General features: G+C 34.5%; 2 protein-coding genes, 1 long non-coding RNA gene and 1 other non-coding gene across 5 annotated transcripts; 2 read left to right on the top strand and 2 right to left on the bottom strand.

The window, feature by feature from the left end:
- Positions 1-1,175: 1,175 nt before the first annotated feature.
- On the bottom strand, positions 1,176-5,036 carry LOC112525577. 2 transcript variants are annotated; one of them, XR_003070434.1, is made up of 3 exons: positions 4,842-5,036; positions 4,523-4,611; positions 1,176-1,549 (listed from the first exon to the last, which is right to left on the bottom strand). It is a non-coding gene; the product is annotated as an uncharacterized LOC112525577 (long non-coding RNA). The 2 variants fall into 2 exon arrangements; XR_003070435.1 differs by lacking the exon at positions 1,176-1,549 and adding an exon at positions 1,556-1,761 and having other exon boundaries at positions 4,842-4,981.
- LOC112526206 lies at positions 3,645-3,706 on the bottom strand. Its single transcript, XR_003070537.1, has one exon. It is a non-coding gene; the product is annotated as a small nucleolar RNA snoR101 (small nucleolar RNA).
- A 2,701-nt stretch (positions 5,037-7,737) lies between the features above and the next one.
- Positions 7,738-9,479, top strand: LOC112525726 (glucan endo-1,3-beta-glucosidase 12-like). Its single transcript, XM_025135963.1, has 2 exons — positions 7,738-9,079; positions 9,276-9,479. The coding sequence occupies exons 1-2, from the start codon at positions 7,738-7,740 to the stop codon at positions 9,305-9,307; spliced, it is 1,374 nt and encodes a 457-aa protein (XP_024991731.1). The 3' UTR covers positions 9,308-9,479.
- Positions 9,480-11,411: 1,932 nt separating this feature from the next.
- Positions 11,412-18,252, top strand: LOC112525354 (probable protein phosphatase 2C 27). Its single transcript, XM_025135454.1, has 5 exons — positions 11,412-11,919; positions 12,006-12,250; positions 14,155-14,349; positions 15,915-16,120; positions 17,448-18,252. The coding sequence occupies exons 2-5, from the start codon at positions 12,071-12,073 to the stop codon at positions 18,007-18,009; spliced, it is 1,143 nt and encodes a 380-aa protein (XP_024991222.1). The 5' UTR covers positions 11,412-11,919; positions 12,006-12,070; the 3' UTR covers positions 18,010-18,252.
- Positions 18,253-18,262: the final 10 nt, after the last annotated feature.

Here is an 18,262-nt window from a genome sequence, read left to right on the forward strand (position 1 = left end):
TGAAATAAAAGATAGAGGTGATCAGTGAACCCAACCGTAAAGAGTTGTTTGACAGTTGCTGAATGGTTTGGTGTAAAATGAATAAGTGATCAGAATGATTAAGAAACTTTTATAATATAATGCAATATGAAATATAATTGTTTGGTAATTATTCATAATGAAATTAGAGTGGTGAATGGTTAAGGGATACCTAAGATACAAAACCATTCAGAGGGTTTTAGAATAATTAAGAAACAGACTTTTTTTTGTCAAACAAGATTCACCTCTTAGCGATTCAGATGTTGCCTCTTAATATAACCATTAAGAAGTAAACAAAAAACCCTTTAAGAGTCGGAAGCATAAGTTGAGTCAAACCACAGCGAACCGAACTAAAATAAGGCAGTTACCCGTAGTTTGATTCATACCTTCATGGTGATCTAAATTTACAAAAAATATTGTTTACAATGCAAAAGTGGTACTGAAATATGACATTTGAAACAATTATACAACAAATAAATATAAATAATTAAAGCACTACAAATTAAAATAAGCTTAACTGTTTAAAAACATCCATTTTTCGGTTAATAACGACTCCTTTACAACTTCATACCGTCAAATTTAATCAACCACTATAGCAAAATGTAAAATATTTTTACTCATTTAACATTAGGTTGATAAATAAATAATATTAATGTTTAATGTTAGATATTATATATACATAATATCCGGCCCGGTTCGAGTACCCGCGGATACCTAAAATTCAAAACTGAAATCAATTTGTAAATACCCAGGTTTTTCGGTTTTTAGGGTTTTCCAATTTTGGTTTTTTGCTTTTTAGATTTTTTCGGTTATCGTTTTTTCGGTTTCGATTCAAACGTTTCGGCTCGGTTTCACAGTCTTTCTAACATCCCTACTAAGATACATTTACTCCGTCCCGAAAATAAATAGAGGTGGACTTAGTACACTATCAAATTATGTCTCAATACCATATAATAACCAATTATAATTGGTACGTAAAATTTTATATTGGAAACCAACTATATTCATGACCAACTGAAAATTGGTATTGTTTTTGTACCAACTTCAAGTTATACGTATAAAGACTTCTCATTCAAATTTTGAGTGACATTTGAGTTTTACAAGGCATGTCATGTTTAAGGATTATTAATTGTAAGAAATGAAATTTACAAACATTTGAATGCCCAAACAAAAAAACTAAAATTGCAATACTTAATATTCAATACATCAAAAATACAAAAGGTCGTAAATAATTAAATAAGTTGGTATCATAGTACTACTATGATACACAACTTCTAATATTGTGTATAAACCAAGTTTGGATATTTGATATTATATTAAGTTTTAGAAAACATGTAACCATTGCACTTTTTAACTAACTAAATAATAATTTTAATAAAATAATAAATCTCTCATAATTAATGGTAGAAAATAACACCGTTTAAGAAAAATTGCTTTCGTATGGTCTCTTTCCTTTTTGGTGAAAAGCATGCCGGGCCCTACAGACAGACGTCTCCTACAAAGCAAGCGGCAATATTCGCCACCACCTGGACTGCAACACCAATCCACCCTCACAATGTTATACCGTCCGACAATGGTATATGAATGGTTTTTGGGTAGAAACTAGAAATATTTTAAAAACAAAATACAAATAAAATAACTACAGAAACATATATAATACAATGACAATATAGAAACAATAAATATTGGAACAAAATATGCAGAGCTTCAAATAGTTGCATAAACCAACACTTGTATCATCATCTGCAAAAGCCAGCAACTTTCAAACCATGCATGCATTACTGAAAACAACTAGTAGTTCTGGCATAATATCATTAATTAGAGAGAGATGCTCTCAAGTCCTGGCTCACCAATTACTAAACCTTCCATCGCCCTGTTAAGTTGCATTTTGATGTTGTCCACAAGCCGTGAGATCATTAAACCTCCTGATCTACCATTCAAAAGAACATCGGTCCCATCTCTTTCAGAAGTAGGTCTACCAATGGAAAGGTTGAATTAACCTTTCCATTGCTAGCTAAATGAAGACCCGCTCATGGAACATAGGGGATCCAAGTTCTTTTTAATGGTAGATCAGGAGATTTATTGGGGATTATGAACGGGAAGTTTATTAACTAATTAGGATTTGTGAATGGTAATAGAATGAATATCTTATAGAAGTCATGCTTTATGATACTTTCTAACATTAATTATAATTACCTAATTAATATAATTTACAAGATTTGAGACATACCGTGTTCCTAGAAAACGTGTTAGTAGGTCATATTCATTAAAACAATTATACCAAGTCATCTTGTTAACATGATACAACAAACCAACCAAAAATATTAAAAATAACACCACAATTATTCTCACGGTTTGTCTAATGGTAGACGTAAGAAAATTGTGTTCAATTTAATGTATTTGATTTGATATGATATATCAAATCAACAAGATGACATGATACAATCATTATAACATGATGACAACATAACAAAGAATGTTTCCTTGTTTACCATGAACATGATGTGAACCAAGCAAAAGCCACCCTCATAAGCAAGGCTCAAATATTGTACGCTTTCCATGTTAAGCATAAATAGAGTTATTCCCCTGGTTTTTACGATATTTTCTTGATCCATTCAGGTGGTTTTTACGATATTTTCTTGATCCATTCAGGTGTAAAATTTTTACGATATTTTCTTGATCCTTTCATATTATGTCTTTCGGATACTTTTTGTATCGCGACATTGCCTTATGTTTGTTTCGTTATCATTGTATATTCTTTCGATCTCAAAATATATGCAACAATTTTCTTTATGAGTTGCTTCAAAATAAATGCAACATTTCCTTTAAAAGATACGTTCTACATCCAAAATTATTTGTCCATTTGACAATTATTACAATGTTAGGAACATTAATCTTGGTGAAAGAATATACTTTAATTTTATCAAATATCAATATTTAGAAATATTTGATTAATAGTTAAACATCTTTTTAAATTATCACTAAGTTAAATGTTGTAATCCTTTTATGCTAAAGAAATACAATATTTGACTTGATATATAATTTAAATAGAATATTTAGCTAATAATCAAATAAGCTAAATAATCAACAATGACAAAACTAAAAATTAATCAACGGAAAATCAATGTCACTAGTATTATTTTGTAATATCTGTTGGCAAATGAAACAACAAATGTAGATTTTAATCTTACCGTAAAAGAAAATGTTGCATTTATTTTAGAACAACCAAAATAATAATTGTTACAATCATTTTGGGACATACAAAATGTCTCTTTTGGACAAAGAAAATAACATATTTTTAAGGTAAGGCTGTTTCTATTCGCAGCCCATTGTTCGATCCTTGACCAGGACTTTTTGTAACCCATCCTCATCTTGAAAAAGAAACATAACAATTAACCATGTAACCTTACTATCCCAAAACTAGCTTGAAGAGTCTTGAGATACAGGCCATGTTGTGCATCTCTAGTTGGTACAACAATTAACCATGTAACCCAACTATCCCAAAACTCTTTGACCACAAATAGATCATTTTCGTAAAACTGAACCAAGGCAGTATGGTCGTCAAGCAAAACCCATAACATTAAAGTGAAAATAGAGCATACTCAAAGGGTTGGTGCAAAGAAATTTGCATCAGCAATATTAATTTGTCAACAGTACTTACCTGTTGTTCAGAGATCAAGTGTAAGCCATCATATGCAATATTTTGCACCAATATGCCCTTTTTTCAGCCGTTAGGGCAGAGGCGTCCCCAGATTTTTTTTTCACAATATTAATATAGATCTACTGCTTGATACTTTTCTTTATATAGAAGAGACCCATGTTCGACTCTGCTCTACGTATATTTTAAAAAATACAGAGAGGTATATAAAAACACCAAAATTTGAACCACAAGGGTGGTGGCTGATTGGTTTGAGCTTGACTCTAAAGGTTAAAAGTACCTGGAGGTCCCAGATTCAAATCCAAGGAGGAATAAAAATCCCCTTGTAGCCACGGAGGTTCAAATGCGGTCCGGGCTATCTGCAAAGCAGGTGGTCTCCCTGGATTAGTCAACTCGCATAGCGGGTTGGATATCCAGGTTAATAAAAAAAACACCAAAATTTGCTAAAAACCACAAAGTTAACAAATGTGGGACTCGTACCCTAGTCTTTTGTACGAAGGCAAGAAATTTACCATCTCAGTCGTTAAAATCTTGTGTTAACATTTCAGTTTCAAAAACTTTACAATAGAACCCAACAAAACAATACAGTGACACCTTTCAGAAACATAATTTTTTCCCAATGCAACCATATTATTCCATATGAATACGCCCCCGGTTAGGGGGTTGGGGTGCACAAACCCAAAAACCATGAATGCAAAATTTTATATGAATTGTTAACTGTCTTGTATGCAAATTATTTTTATTTTTATTTAGTATTATATATTCTAACTAGAAATCAAATAATTGTAATAAAATAAAAACACTCCTTTGTAGGAATAATCATATAAAGAAAGCCGGTAACCATACCTCACCGGCAGTCCGGCAGACTAATGAATTGAACCCCAAGGATCGTTCGGTGGTCATCTTGACTTCATAAAAACTGTTATCCCCAAATTCTGGCCACAATCAAAGTGAATGGACTTTAAAAACCTTCGATGTGGGAAAATATCAACTAAAAATTGAAAAGCCATAAAATTCAAGCAAATTGAGTGTTTTGATTAATGAATCTGAAGCAGACTGTTGGAATCGATTCAGAGCTTCTGCTTAGCATAGGGCGGTGGAACCGATCTACTGCCAAGCATGAACTTTGCGATCACTTTTTTAGGCTTCTTTTGTGTACTGTTACCTCAGGATTCTCGGATCTCCAGCGACCAGTGTATCTGAACGGGATCTCCATTTCTATCTGGTATATGATCGAAATCTGTGGAGAGGGAGAGGGAGAGGTAGGCAGTAAAACCCTAGGAGATTCTAAGTGGTGAAGTTGTGAAACCCTAGCGTCTATTCTCGTATTTTATTTTATTTCTAGTTTTTAAATATGTTTTTTCCATGTAGCCCGTGACCACCGAGACCACTAGATCAAGAAAATATCAAAAACACCCGTTATCGAATTTTTATCGGGTAAGTATTTTTTTTTAAAACGAAACACCTTAATTAATCATGTCGGACGACATTATAATCTACAAAATTGAATTATTTGTGAATGTCTCTTATTCGATAAACATTAAAGGGATAATAGTCTTCACCCTTACTTATTGGATAAGAACTTCGCTTATTGTCATCCCTCTTATTGAATAAGATTATTGGTCTTTATCGTGCTCATTCGATAAGATAAATGACTTGGTAAATGTTTAGCCAATGAAAGTTTGGTCTTATATGAATGAAGTTAGTTTTTATTTGATGAGAAAGTAATGTTGAAAATTCACATGATTTTATAAAACGCATAAGTATGATTTTTTTTATATTATACTTAATCATTACATTATTATAATGTATAATTACATTCTTCTAACAAAATCCGGACGAAATCAACGTTGTATATTCCAAAATAGATTTCATAAATGCAGAGGGTTATGAGATCAACTTCATGAAATATTGAGCAAATAAAACAGCAAATGCCCTCGTAAATTCAACCTAAAACAAATTTTGTAATTTTAAAAAGTTAGTAAACAACTTGGTAATTAAGTTCATAGGGTTGGGTTCACGTGAAACCAATGTTTTTTTGTGAGACGCGTGAGACCAATTTATGTTGATTGATCAACTTTATAAACTAATGGTCTAAAGTTACACGGTGACAATTTTGTGATTATTGAGAAGTCTCGTGACAATTTTGTGGTTATGTATGTTCAGATTGTAGATCTAATCCAAGGGTTGAGAATTGGTCTTATGGATCTCACAAAAAACTCTTGATCTCACATGATCCAAGTCTAAAGTTCATAACTGACATCTTAAATGGGCTGATAACGGATTTTGTAAATGGTTCAGTAAATCGAACAAAAAAAAAATCCTAAAAAACTATAAAACTTATTTGGCCGATCTGATAGACCGCCGCAAAATTTGATCCATTTCCCACCTAAGTAGGATACTATCGTTAGATTCGATATTCGTTTCAACGATCAAATTTTCATTTGCCTACAAATCTTTGGCTTTATTGTAAAAATATTTGTGAGTTCAGAATTTAAAAATAAAAAAAAAAAGTAACCAAAATTATAGGTTTTGGTCAAAGATAAAACAGTGTTGATTGTCGAAGGGTAATAATGGTAAAGTGGTGGGAGGGGACCCAAACACCGATTCCATCATAAAAAGTGCTTTTTCGTGCCTCCTTTTTCAAATTCATTCGTTCCTTTTTCAATCATCGCCTCTCACCTTTTCTGAAATTATGTCTCGGTTTCAAACGAAAATAGTAACAAAATAAGAGGATATAAAAATGGTTAAATGATTGGTGATTTGTATTATAATTACGTGTAAAATTAATATGATTCATGCGACTATGACTGTTATTAAGGTGTCAAGTTAAGTCGTCTGCTCACCTTTACGTTGATCATGTTATGTAAATACATGTGATTTCAATATAAAATTATATGTCCCTTTTTATTCATTGTCTCTATTGATGTTATAATACAATTTTATGTAGTTTTGAGAAAACGATAATATCTTTATTTTTGAATAAAATATAAATTTAAAAAAATATAAAATTGTGAAAAAATATATCGATGTTATATATTAGCAAATTAACTATTTAAAAGTTTTTTTTATGTGAAATCTCTTTAATATAATTTTTTTTATTATAATTTAATTTAAGTTTAATGACAAAATAATTTATTTTGATTTGATAAATGATGATATAGTTTTATATAAAATTAATAATTAAGTATTCTGTTAGAACTCGATGGTTATCATAATTATATTTTAGATTTTTGTATTTAAAATGAATGTTTATCATTTATTTAATTATGTTTATCTGCAGTTAGTTACACGAATTAAAAACATGAAGCTATAATAATTTGTATTTACGTACAATCTGCTTGTAATCTTTAATTTAAGTAATGTGCATCAATAAACAATAATTTATACATAAAAAATGACTTTTAAGAGTTTTTTGTCAAATATTTTATAATATAGTATAGATATAGGGTTATTCATATATGAACTATGTATTTTGTAAGAACTGTGAGATTCATTTACAACCACACATGTTGAACAACATACATGGTAATTCACATTGTGATGACTTAATAAATCCAAACCAATGTGTTTTATTATTTAAAACATTAAACCTGAATATGTTAATGCATCATGTTATTACTCATTGATCCAAGGCATCCGTGTTTTATGTTTCAGACAGAATAATTCATACTGGTAAATACTTATATTAAAACTAGATCTACGTGTTTTCTGTTTGAAACATTAAACATACACATGTTAATTTACACTATGATTACTTACCGACTTCATACATATAACTGATCTCATAATTTTTAAAAATAACCAGATACTCAATTGATTACCAGGTATTTGATGAATGTAAAATCTTATTGTAAATAAAAAAATAAAAATAATATAATTATTTATCAAAGAACTTTTGATAATCATATTTATTTTTTACATATGATTAAACAAATATGATTTTCACTTAATATTCTCACCTGTTCGTTTATATAAAAATATCTTAAAAATTACAAGGGATTAATATCTGAGTTCAGTCCATTTACATTTTACTAGCTTAGTTCACTCCGGCCACCACAATGGCCCTTCTCTCTCTCCTTCCGATCCTCCTCCTCCTCCCATTTCCCACCGTCTCCGCCGTCGGAATAAACTACGGCACACTTGGCAACAACCTCCCTCCACCCAAAAAAGTCGCCCAACTCCTCCAAGCCACCCTCATTGATAAGGTCAAAATCTACGATACCAACCCTCAAATCCTCCAAGCCTTTTCCAACTCCGGCATCGACGTCATAGTTGCCGTCGAGAACAACCATGTCGCTAACATAAGCTCCACCAAGTCTGTCGCCGAGGACTGGTTCTCCGCCCGTATCGCCCCATTCATCCCCGCCACCTCCATTGTCGCCATTGCCGTCGGTAACGAGTACTTAGCCACCGATGACGATGACATGGACCCTAATTCCCTTATTCAAGCCATGCAAAACCTCCATGAAGTTTTGTTATCCCGTGGACTTGACCGGAAAATCAAGATCACCACCCCACATAGCATGGCGGTGTTAGCCACCTCATTTCCGCCATCTGCCTCCACCTTCGCCACCACCCTCATGCCGACAATGACCTCCATCGTCGCCTTCTTAGCTGACACCGGCTCACCCTTCATGGTCAACGCCTACCCTTACTTCGCTTATCGCGACAACCCCACTACGGTCTCACTAGAATACGCCCTGTTCGGGAACGCAACTGGGGTCCACGACCCCAAAGGATACGTCTACACAAACATGTTAGATGCTCAGATCGACGCAATCCGTTCAGCCATTGTTTCACTGGGATTCGGAAACAGATCAGTCCATATCACAGTTTCCGAATCCGGATGGCCCTCAAAAGGCGAGCCAGGTGAGAGTGCAGCCTCGCCAGACAATGCAAGAACCTACAACAGTAGGTTAATCACGAAGGCCCAATCAAACAAAGGGACCCCAATGAAACCAAATGACAAAATAGACATATTTCTATTTGCATTATTTAATGAGAACAAGAAAGAAGGGGGTTCAAGTGAGAGAAACTTTGGGCTCTTCAATGGCGATGGTTCGAAGGTCTATGATGCGGACTTAAGGTGTGAGTTTTGTAGTGGGTCAAAGATGGATTTTGGGTTCGAGTCAGGGTCTAAGATGGTGCAAAGGGGTCCATCGGTTTGGTGTGTGGCTAAGCCACATGCAGAGGAGAGGGTGGTTCAGGGTGTGTTGGATTTCTGTTGTGGGCCAGGTGGTGTGGACTGTAGGGATGTTTATGAAAATGGGCCTTGTTTTGGGCCCAATAAGGTTCATGCACATGCATCATATGCAATGAATGCATATTATCAAATGCATGGGAGAAATTATTGGAATTGTGATTTCAAAGGAAGTGGTCTTGTCACCTTCAGTGACCCAAGTAAGTTTTCCATCTTTTGATTTCAATTTTTTTTGGTTTTTGAAAGAAATAGAATGTTTTTATATCATATATATAATTTAATAAATATTATTTACTAACACAAAATTAAGTTCACTTGTAAATTATAGGCATTTGATAATTGACTACAAGGGGTATTGAAGTAATTTTCTAATTTTGATATAATGGTTTTACACAGGTTATGGAACATGCAAATACTCCCAAGAGTAGCAACAAGACCTGGATGGAAAACGAAAGCATTTGGCCATATATCGGTATCGAGCAACCAGTTATAATATGTAAACTACGCATTAGAAGTCATACAAACACATTTAATTAGACTTCTAGTGTTGTGTATTGGTTTCGTGAAATTATTATCATGCAGTTAAGATTTCAAGCATCACCCTTGACTTTTCACTACAAAACTAATACTTTGCACGGATTAATTACATCGTACAAAAACGTAACAAGACCGATTGCTCCTTCTTTATGAGAAGATCCATCCAAGAAACACAAATAGACTATGTTATATTTACCGATCTCACGTCTGTAGCTATCAATTTGATTTGACTACTTTATGCGGCCCAACTCTAACAAAATATATCATAGCTTGTAGTGGGGATATCATGTTACTACACTACCGATGGATGCTTGAATCAGCTCCGTAGGTCCATGGATTCACAACCCATGATCAATACTCCAAGATCCAACCGAGTAGATTATAGATCGACCCTTCTATCGGTTTGTGCATCTACTGGCACAAAATTAATGTATCATTGTCTTGAAAGGAAATCCATGACAACTTCCAAATGAATCAATATCCAAACGACAACATCTTTTAACATAAAACTAGGAAACACATTCTATATTGATAAACACCGCCTACCACTTATTACAAAAAAAGACGCATAGCCTACCAATCCTCTCAACCCTTTTAGTGATTGACCAAAGCACATATTCACCGTTTTCACACAACCAACATGTCTTCGATTAGAATTCAGGTCTATTTTAGAGAAAGAGCTACACATAACGTAGCCATCAGGACCTTGCATTAAAAGCATCACGATATTTCACCATGGATAGCACGACTCCTCTTTGAGCTTTGACGTTGTTTAGGCAGACTCGTATAAGAGTTATTAACCCTCATCTGATCTGACACCCATGACTAAATATTATATGAAGACCCATCAAAATGTCGTTGTCATGTGTTTTTATCGTTTTTATAAGTTGGCTTTAAATACCTATAAATAAACTGTCATGTTGTGAACGAAATATTGTAACAATAATATTAATATTTTTGAATATTGACCATCACATTAAATTTTATATAAACGTAGCATCAGTCAAATATTAGAAATTCAAAGTCAACAATATGAAATCATGGTTGACTTTTTGAAAAATTAATGTAGTAGATACAACAGTCACATTCAATAGGTTGGAGTAGGTTGGGTCATGGGTAAGTTTTGTTTGTTTTTTAAGGTCTGTGTTGACTAATAAAATCAAACAAAGTCAAATTACACATAAAAAAGTCAAAACATACGTATAATTAAAGTTGATTTCAAATAGAAGTATACACATAATATTGAAGGAATAAACGAATGTTAAGTTTTTATACAATTATTTATCTGGATATGATGATTATGTTACATCAAGAGTTGGGTTCCGATGAGAATGAGAGTTAAATTGAGAAGCGTAAGAAAGAATATTCACCTTTGAATGCATATTAGGATGAGATGCACCAGGATGCAAATGAATCATCGTATCAAACGCGATTAATGAATGGATTTGATATTGAATGTGATCAATGATTCAGATATTTTCCTACGCTTCTCACTTTAACTTTTATTCACACACAAACGCTCACACGTTTATATAATCCATTATCTATCTAACAAAAATATTTGTTTGATCATGAATATCTAAAAATCCTTTTACCATCCCAATTTAGGGGCCGTTTACTAAACATTTACTCAGTAAGTATTTACCGGGTAATTTTTCTTACCTGATGAATATATCAAGGGTAAAAAAATTTCCTTATCCGATAAGCACTTGCTGGGTAAATGCTTACCTATGTTTATTACAATTAAGAGATACTTACGTATATTTTTACTAGAGTTGAAATAATAGACCGTGTATATTATATATAAAAAACTGTAAGTGTTAATTTCATGGGTCAAAAGTGCAATAAATAATTTTGTGGGGGGTGATCAGGAATTGTTCATAAATATAGGGGGTCTAAATGTAATTAGTGTTTTCATCAATAAATACCTCCTTTTCCCCCTTCCCCTCTGATTTTCTACTTCAAGTAGTGCTTTCTAGGGTTTCTTAAATTGGCTGATAATTGAGATAAATAGGCCAACATAAGCATCACAATCTGCTGCTTCATCTGGGAGCGATTTCTCTTTACCAAATCTACCATGATGTTTAATTATAGTCAAAGATTGGATCGTGATTTGTGAACTTCATACTTCGTGTATGATCCGAGATATACAACCAGGGTTTTTTCTCTAGATTCCGTTGCTTGTACAAGATTTGTATTTTTTCTGTTCAATATCTAGGTTCAGTTGGCCAAGATTTGGTGGGAAATTGCGATTATTGTTACTGTCACCGAGGTTTTATTTTTGGGGTGTCTGTTGATTAAGAAGTGATCATTGGTAGACCAAAAACATCGGATCTTTGAAGTTGCATGATCAGGGGTTTTGTGTAGATTACTGGACTTGCAATGGAATTAAAAGAAAAAATTGAAGTTGTTTTAGCAAAGAGAGGGATATACGGGGAGATTCAAGTGGGTTCTTTTTATGATTGTTTTTCATGAGTCTAAGTTGGAGTATTGGGGAGAAATAGTAAGTTTTAATCTCTTTCAGATGTTGAATAATTAGGCATATTTTTTGTTGTTTCCATTTGTATAACTTCCAAGAATTTTGCGAAGGCTTATTAGTTGCTATCGGAAGGGAAATTAGTCCGGATTGGCGATTTTATGTTATAAAAAAGATTATGGCTGCTGGCACCGGCGTAGAAGATGGTTTTACCAATGATATTATGTCCGGCGGAGAACATGAGATATCACAGAATTCCGACCACTTGAATCAACTGGATATCGGAAAACCTCCGAGGCATCTATCGGTTGTTCGGCATAGCATAAGCACTGCAACACTGTTGACTCCTACAGATCCGGTATATAAATCATTTCCCATGTTGAAACTTGATTAAGCATTTTACTTTGTGAAAATCTTCAGTTTTTCATTCATGCTATTCTTTGTTAACTAGAAAATTATATGTTAATTTTTGGTTGTTCCATTCATGCTTGGATGATTCTCTTTCCTTTTGTATAAGAACATCCTAATGGGAGCTAAGGATTTATAGTCTATTGAATTGTTTTGTGTTATGTTTGAAGCCATTGTGATGAAAATACGCATCTCAATTCTGTGTTTGAAATGATCAAGTTATGAAAGTAATGTAGTTAAGATGCACTTGGAATCTGAAGGTTGCCATCAGCTGCAGCCATGGAAACATTGGTAAGAAAGTGTGTGCCTTACCGACAAGGCAGCAAAAAGGGTGGTGAAGCGCTGATATTAAAATTCTTTACATTTCTCGGTTTCTTGCCTTATAAGCTTTATACTCCAATTTCTTCTTTTTTTCTTGCCATTTCATATTTCATATCTTGATTTAGTTGTCTTTGTTAAAAGTTATGGTAGTAGCTATGATAGTCGTTTCAAGACTAATAATTGCTCGATTAATCAGATTATAAGCAAATTACAAGCGTTAGGATTACACAATATGGTTTCAAATCCAACTTTTTGAGTGCCCGTTGTAACTCTAGGTTTTCGGCCAAAGTCTATTATTGAAGATTTAGTAATATTCTTTATTTTTCCTTTAGGAGAAAGGCAAGCACCACAGGAGTAGTCGTAGACTTGTACATCAGGTGTGCCGAACACCATTAACTACCTTGGATGATAAGCTAATATTTTTAAACCGCACCATATTTTCTTTATGTAATGAAGGCTTGAACTGATAAAATGTGATCTCATCTAGTTACCATGTTGTTTTCCGTTGATGAGTTAACTGTGTTTTTCATTCAAAGGAAAAGTTGTCCCTCCTCGGTCCCAAAACATGCAACATCCTTCCCGGAAAGTAAACATTTTCCTTTCTTGGTGAAATTTCAATCCTTATTACTTTTTTGTGCACTGGTGATTATTACAATTTATCGGCGGTATTGATCTTGTCAATATTGAGATCATTTTAGATACTAGAGTCATGGTGAAAACGGCATATTTTTGAGACAGAAGGAATAGCTTAAATGCATTAAAGACATTTTATCTCCTTTATTTCTTCATTTTAAATTCCGTTCTCCAACTATGGAAAGTTCGAAAATTATCTACATGGTAGCCAACCATATAATCCTATCACAACAGCCCTCAACTTGCATCCCCCCCACAAAAAAAAAGGAACACACACAACAGCAGGAAAATTAACGAAGAAAGAAAGACGAACAATAGGAGGGAAAGAACCAAGGGAAGCACGATGGAACATATCTGTAATGTATTAGCTTATTATATATAGTTTGACCATTTATGTTAGTTCTTTTCGGTAGGGTATTGAAACCTTGCAACTTTAGAGGCTACTATGCCCTCATAAGAAACTCTTGCATCCTCCCTTTGATGCTCAATTTAGGAGTCCATTTTTGTATGTTTTTAGTATAACAAGTAATTTGCACATATGGCTTTTTCTCATGTTTTATTATCCAGTAATCTATGTTCAAAACTGCCTTATTTGTAGTGCTTATGGGGCATATGATGATCTTTAAGAGCCGCTTGTGTAAAACACTTTGTACATTGATGATGTAAAGAAAATTATCTCTTTATGAGTCTGCCTTTTATATGCCATCAATGACTCCATGTAAAGTATATATGTGGATCTCAAATCACAAGAAGTGCGACCATTTACTATCCAATGATGAATATATGCAAAAACTCATTATGTGGATTATGACACACGTCTTGTTTTAAAAACTGCTCATGTATATGTATACCAATGTCTTACTTAAAACCCTGCATCTAACACTCATTTAACTTTGCTAGAGCTTTGACCTTGGGATTGTTGGCGTGAAGTCAGCTTCAGATGGAAAATCCGAATATATGCCCATGATTCGATCAGGAAGCTGTGCAGAGAAAGGGCCAAAGGAATACATGGAAGATGAACATATATGTATAGACAACCTTCTAGAACATCTAGACAGAACAGAAGGTTTCCCTTCCCCTGGAGCTTTCTATGGGGTATATATCTATGCTGCCTTCTTTTCTTAAAGTAATAATTTCTATTTGAGCACCGTGTTCACTTCCTACTGGATCTGGTCAATATGTTTTTCTTTGATGTTACACCAGGATCTTTTTGTGACAACAATTGTTTATGAATTGCCTTTCTCTTTTTAGAAAGGGGGGTCTAATTTGGACTATTGAAACTGTTCCCTCAAGTCCTCAAATGTGATGTTAGTCTTGAATATTTGATAGTCAACATTTAATCTGGAAACACCACACACATAGAGAATTAACTTTGTTAGATATACAGTTGGTCAACAAATAACTAATCTTATAGATTCAAAACTCAGAACTAGAATTCAAAGGCGAACTCCTGGTTTAAAGGTCAAGGCTCTACTAATACAAAAACTTGCATTTGAAGCTGTGCGTAGTTCATTTTTCAAAGTTGTTTTTCGTAGAATTTTGATGATTTGGGGATTTTTGGAGGTTTGCTATGTTTTTTGGCTCTTCCATATGGTATATAGATTGTTGAAGTGAGATGTTTTGTTTTGTGCAAGCAATATCTCTTATGCTTTAACTCATAAACAATTGCTTCTAAAACTGTACCCTTGCTTCGTTTAAAACTGGGTCAGAATATCTCCCCTTCTACTATAGGTTTCCATCTGCAAATATGGCCAGGGTACAGGATAGCATTGAGGTTATGCTCACTTGGATTTTTATTCTGAATCAGCCCACAGATGCTGGGAATATGTGGCCAACATTTTTAACTCAATTAATATCAGCTGTAAGTGTGAAAGTTATGATGGCTGAGGTAATTTTAGTAACTTGCCTCTGATAAATAGCGACTGAAGTCTAAAGTCGATGAAAATGATTTCAGCTGTAAAAGCTGACCTGTTGAATACAGATGCAATTATTAAGTATTGACTTCTAGCCTTCACAATAAATTGGGTTACACATTATTGCTCTTCGTCTACATACCCTTGAGATGAAAGGTGTTTTAAAGGTCACCGGACAAACGGCAAGTGGGGCCATGTTTGCTGGCGGAAAGGCCTAAAGTTTGTTTGGTCCACGTGAAGAGGGCTGCTTTGCATGGACTGATGGATTAGTGGGGCAAAAGGTGCCAAGAAAAAAGTAAACAGAGATGGCAAGTAGGGCCTGCTAGGTAGACCTTACGGGGGATTCCATACTATTGTTATCCTTGGTTATAGATCTTGATTACACTATACAAATGCATATTAGGATTGCGAGCCCTCCCCTCTCCTCCCCTTTTTCTTCCACCCTACCTTCAGGTTGGATGTACTGGGCCTCTTTGGTTTAGTTTAATTTCATATTAGGCTTTCTTTTGTGTACCCTTACGATGAATAATGCTTGTGAAAGAGTCTCTTGACAATTGGTGGGCTGGTATAATTCTGATACTGGTCCTAGTCCCTTGGATAATTAGGTTTTGTGGATTGCTATGCTCTTTTTTTTTATATACCCTTACATTTAGTATTGCTTCTGGAAGAGTTCTATATCTAGACAAGATGTTGAATAGGCTTGTAAAAATTTCTTTAGATCAACCATTGTGATTTTATGTCCAACAGGTTTTTGATGGTCATGGTGGTACCGATGCTGCATCTTATGTTAGAAAGAACATCTTGAAGTTCATACTCGAGGATTCTCAGTTCCCTGGTTGCTTGAAGAAGGCAATACGAAATGCATACATCAAAGCTGATCAAGCATTTGCAGAGAACAGCACTCTTGACGTCTCTTCAGGAACCACTGCGTTGACCACTTTCATATTTGGAAGGTAGGTGAGCCTCTTTTTATTTTCATGTTTAAGAATCACTTTAGAATTATGATCGAGGAGCTCTACTTACATGTTTCTACTATCTGGTTTAGAGGTTTTTTTTTGGTGGGGGGAGGAGGTTCAAACAAGAACCGTAAATTTTGAGAACCAAGTATTCATGCTTTATTCGTAATGAATGTTGTTCATAATGAAAATACTTTTGAAATTCATGATAAAGATGCATTATATCATGAATTATGAGAATGCGTGATATTCATGATTATTCAAGGTTATTCATCATGAAATAGTTGGTTCCTAACCTCTCAAAATATGTATGGTTCTCATTTGAACTTTTCTCTTAATAGTGCTTGTACTCCTTGTCAAATCTAGGATGTTCTATGGTGTAGTATTTTGAGGGTTTGGTTGTGTGCCCAGAGGCAGAATAGTTTTTTCTAGAAATATAAGATAGATGGAAATTCACAATGTTCATAAAATGAGGATTTAAGACCCAAACATTTGATACAATCTAAAAAAAGCACACCATACCAAACGAACTTGGTAAATCCTACACGAAGCAGGGACCGGGAAGGGTAAGATGTATGCAGACTTTACCTTTACACAAAAAGTAGAGAGGCTGCATCCATAGTTATCGATGTGTTTATTTCATGAAATTAATCTATGCAATATGAGACGATTTTCCTTTTCGTTTAGACTTGATTTCAAACACAAACACATAACTAAGGGTCTGTTTGTTAGCAGCTTAACGAGCTTAATGGGAGTCAGCTTATTCGGTCAGTCATACATGACTGTTTGGTAGTGGCTTAATGGTATAGACAGTGGCTTATTCAGTAAGCTTCTAGGATGGAACTTTTTACAGGAAGTTAAGTTTTTTCCACACCTGCGTCTCCCAATTAAAAAACACGCTCCTTCCATCTATAAAAAACCTTACCAAACAAAAACATTCTCAATCTATACACAGAGATTAATCCACACAGACAACCCCAATATATATACACCTAAAGACATCTCGATGTTGAGGTTTGGAATTTCTGAATCCATGCATTGCATATCAATGTCTTTGCAACATAGTTAATTATTACTCAGCCCGTCTTTTTTTTTATTAACCTGGATATCCAAACCGCTATGCGAGCCGACTAATCCCAGGGGTGACCACCTGCTTTGCAGATAGCCCGAAGTCCCATATCAGCCCGTCTATTTTTAATACTGGTAGAGTACATGTCATAATTAAGGGTAAAATTGAAAGTAGACATTTATGTGGGGACAAACTAAAATCGAAATATGAACACTTATATTGGATTGCTGAGATGATGTACCTCATTTGGCACAGGATGATGGTAGTTGCAAATGCTGGTGATTGTCGGGCAGTTTTAGGGAAACGAGGCAGAGCAATAGAATTGTCGAACGACCACAAGCCTAATAGTACATCCGAGAGACATAGAATTGAACAACTCGGTGGTGTCATTTATGATGGCTACCTAAACGGCCAATTATCCGTTGCTCGAGCTCTTGGGGATTGGCACATGAAAGGCCCGAAAGGTTCTGCTTGCCCGTTAAGTTCCGAACCAGAGTTGCAAGAAATCTTGTTGATGGAAGATGACGAGTTTCTTATTATGGGATGCGATGGACTTTGGGATGTCATGAGCAGTCAGTGTGCCGTAACAATAGCTCGAAAAGAATTGATGATTCATAACGATCCGGAGAAATGCTCGAGAGAGCTCGTTCGTGAAGCTCTTAAACGGAATACATGTGATAATTTAACGGTAATCGTGATATGTTTTTCGCCAGATCCACCCCCGTGGATCGAGATACAGACCCAAACAGGACATAGGAGGAGCATATCTTCTGAAGGGCTAAATTTTCTCAAAGGCATTTTGGACGGTAACTCGTGAGGTGACCATCGAACTTGACCGTGGTGTCATGAAACGGTTTGTGTTTATAACTCTTGGTAACGTTTCATTCCTTTACGATTACTTTGTGTTCTCGTTTTGGGAAAATAAGACCGAAATTATTGACGTTTTTCTTTCTTGTGGTTTTCTTTTTTTATTTTAAGCTTCTGTACATTTTGCTGTTTAATTATCTTCCCATTGTACAATCATTTCGAGTTCTTCATAGTTTAAGCACCTAGTTATCTTTTAACTCGTT

This window comes from Cynara cardunculus (genome assembly GCF_001531365.2).
Source record: "Cynara cardunculus var. scolymus isolate 2C chromosome LG 13, CcrdV1, whole genome shotgun sequence".
Taxonomy (NCBI): domain Eukaryota; kingdom Viridiplantae; phylum Streptophyta; class Magnoliopsida; order Asterales; family Asteraceae; genus Cynara; species Cynara cardunculus.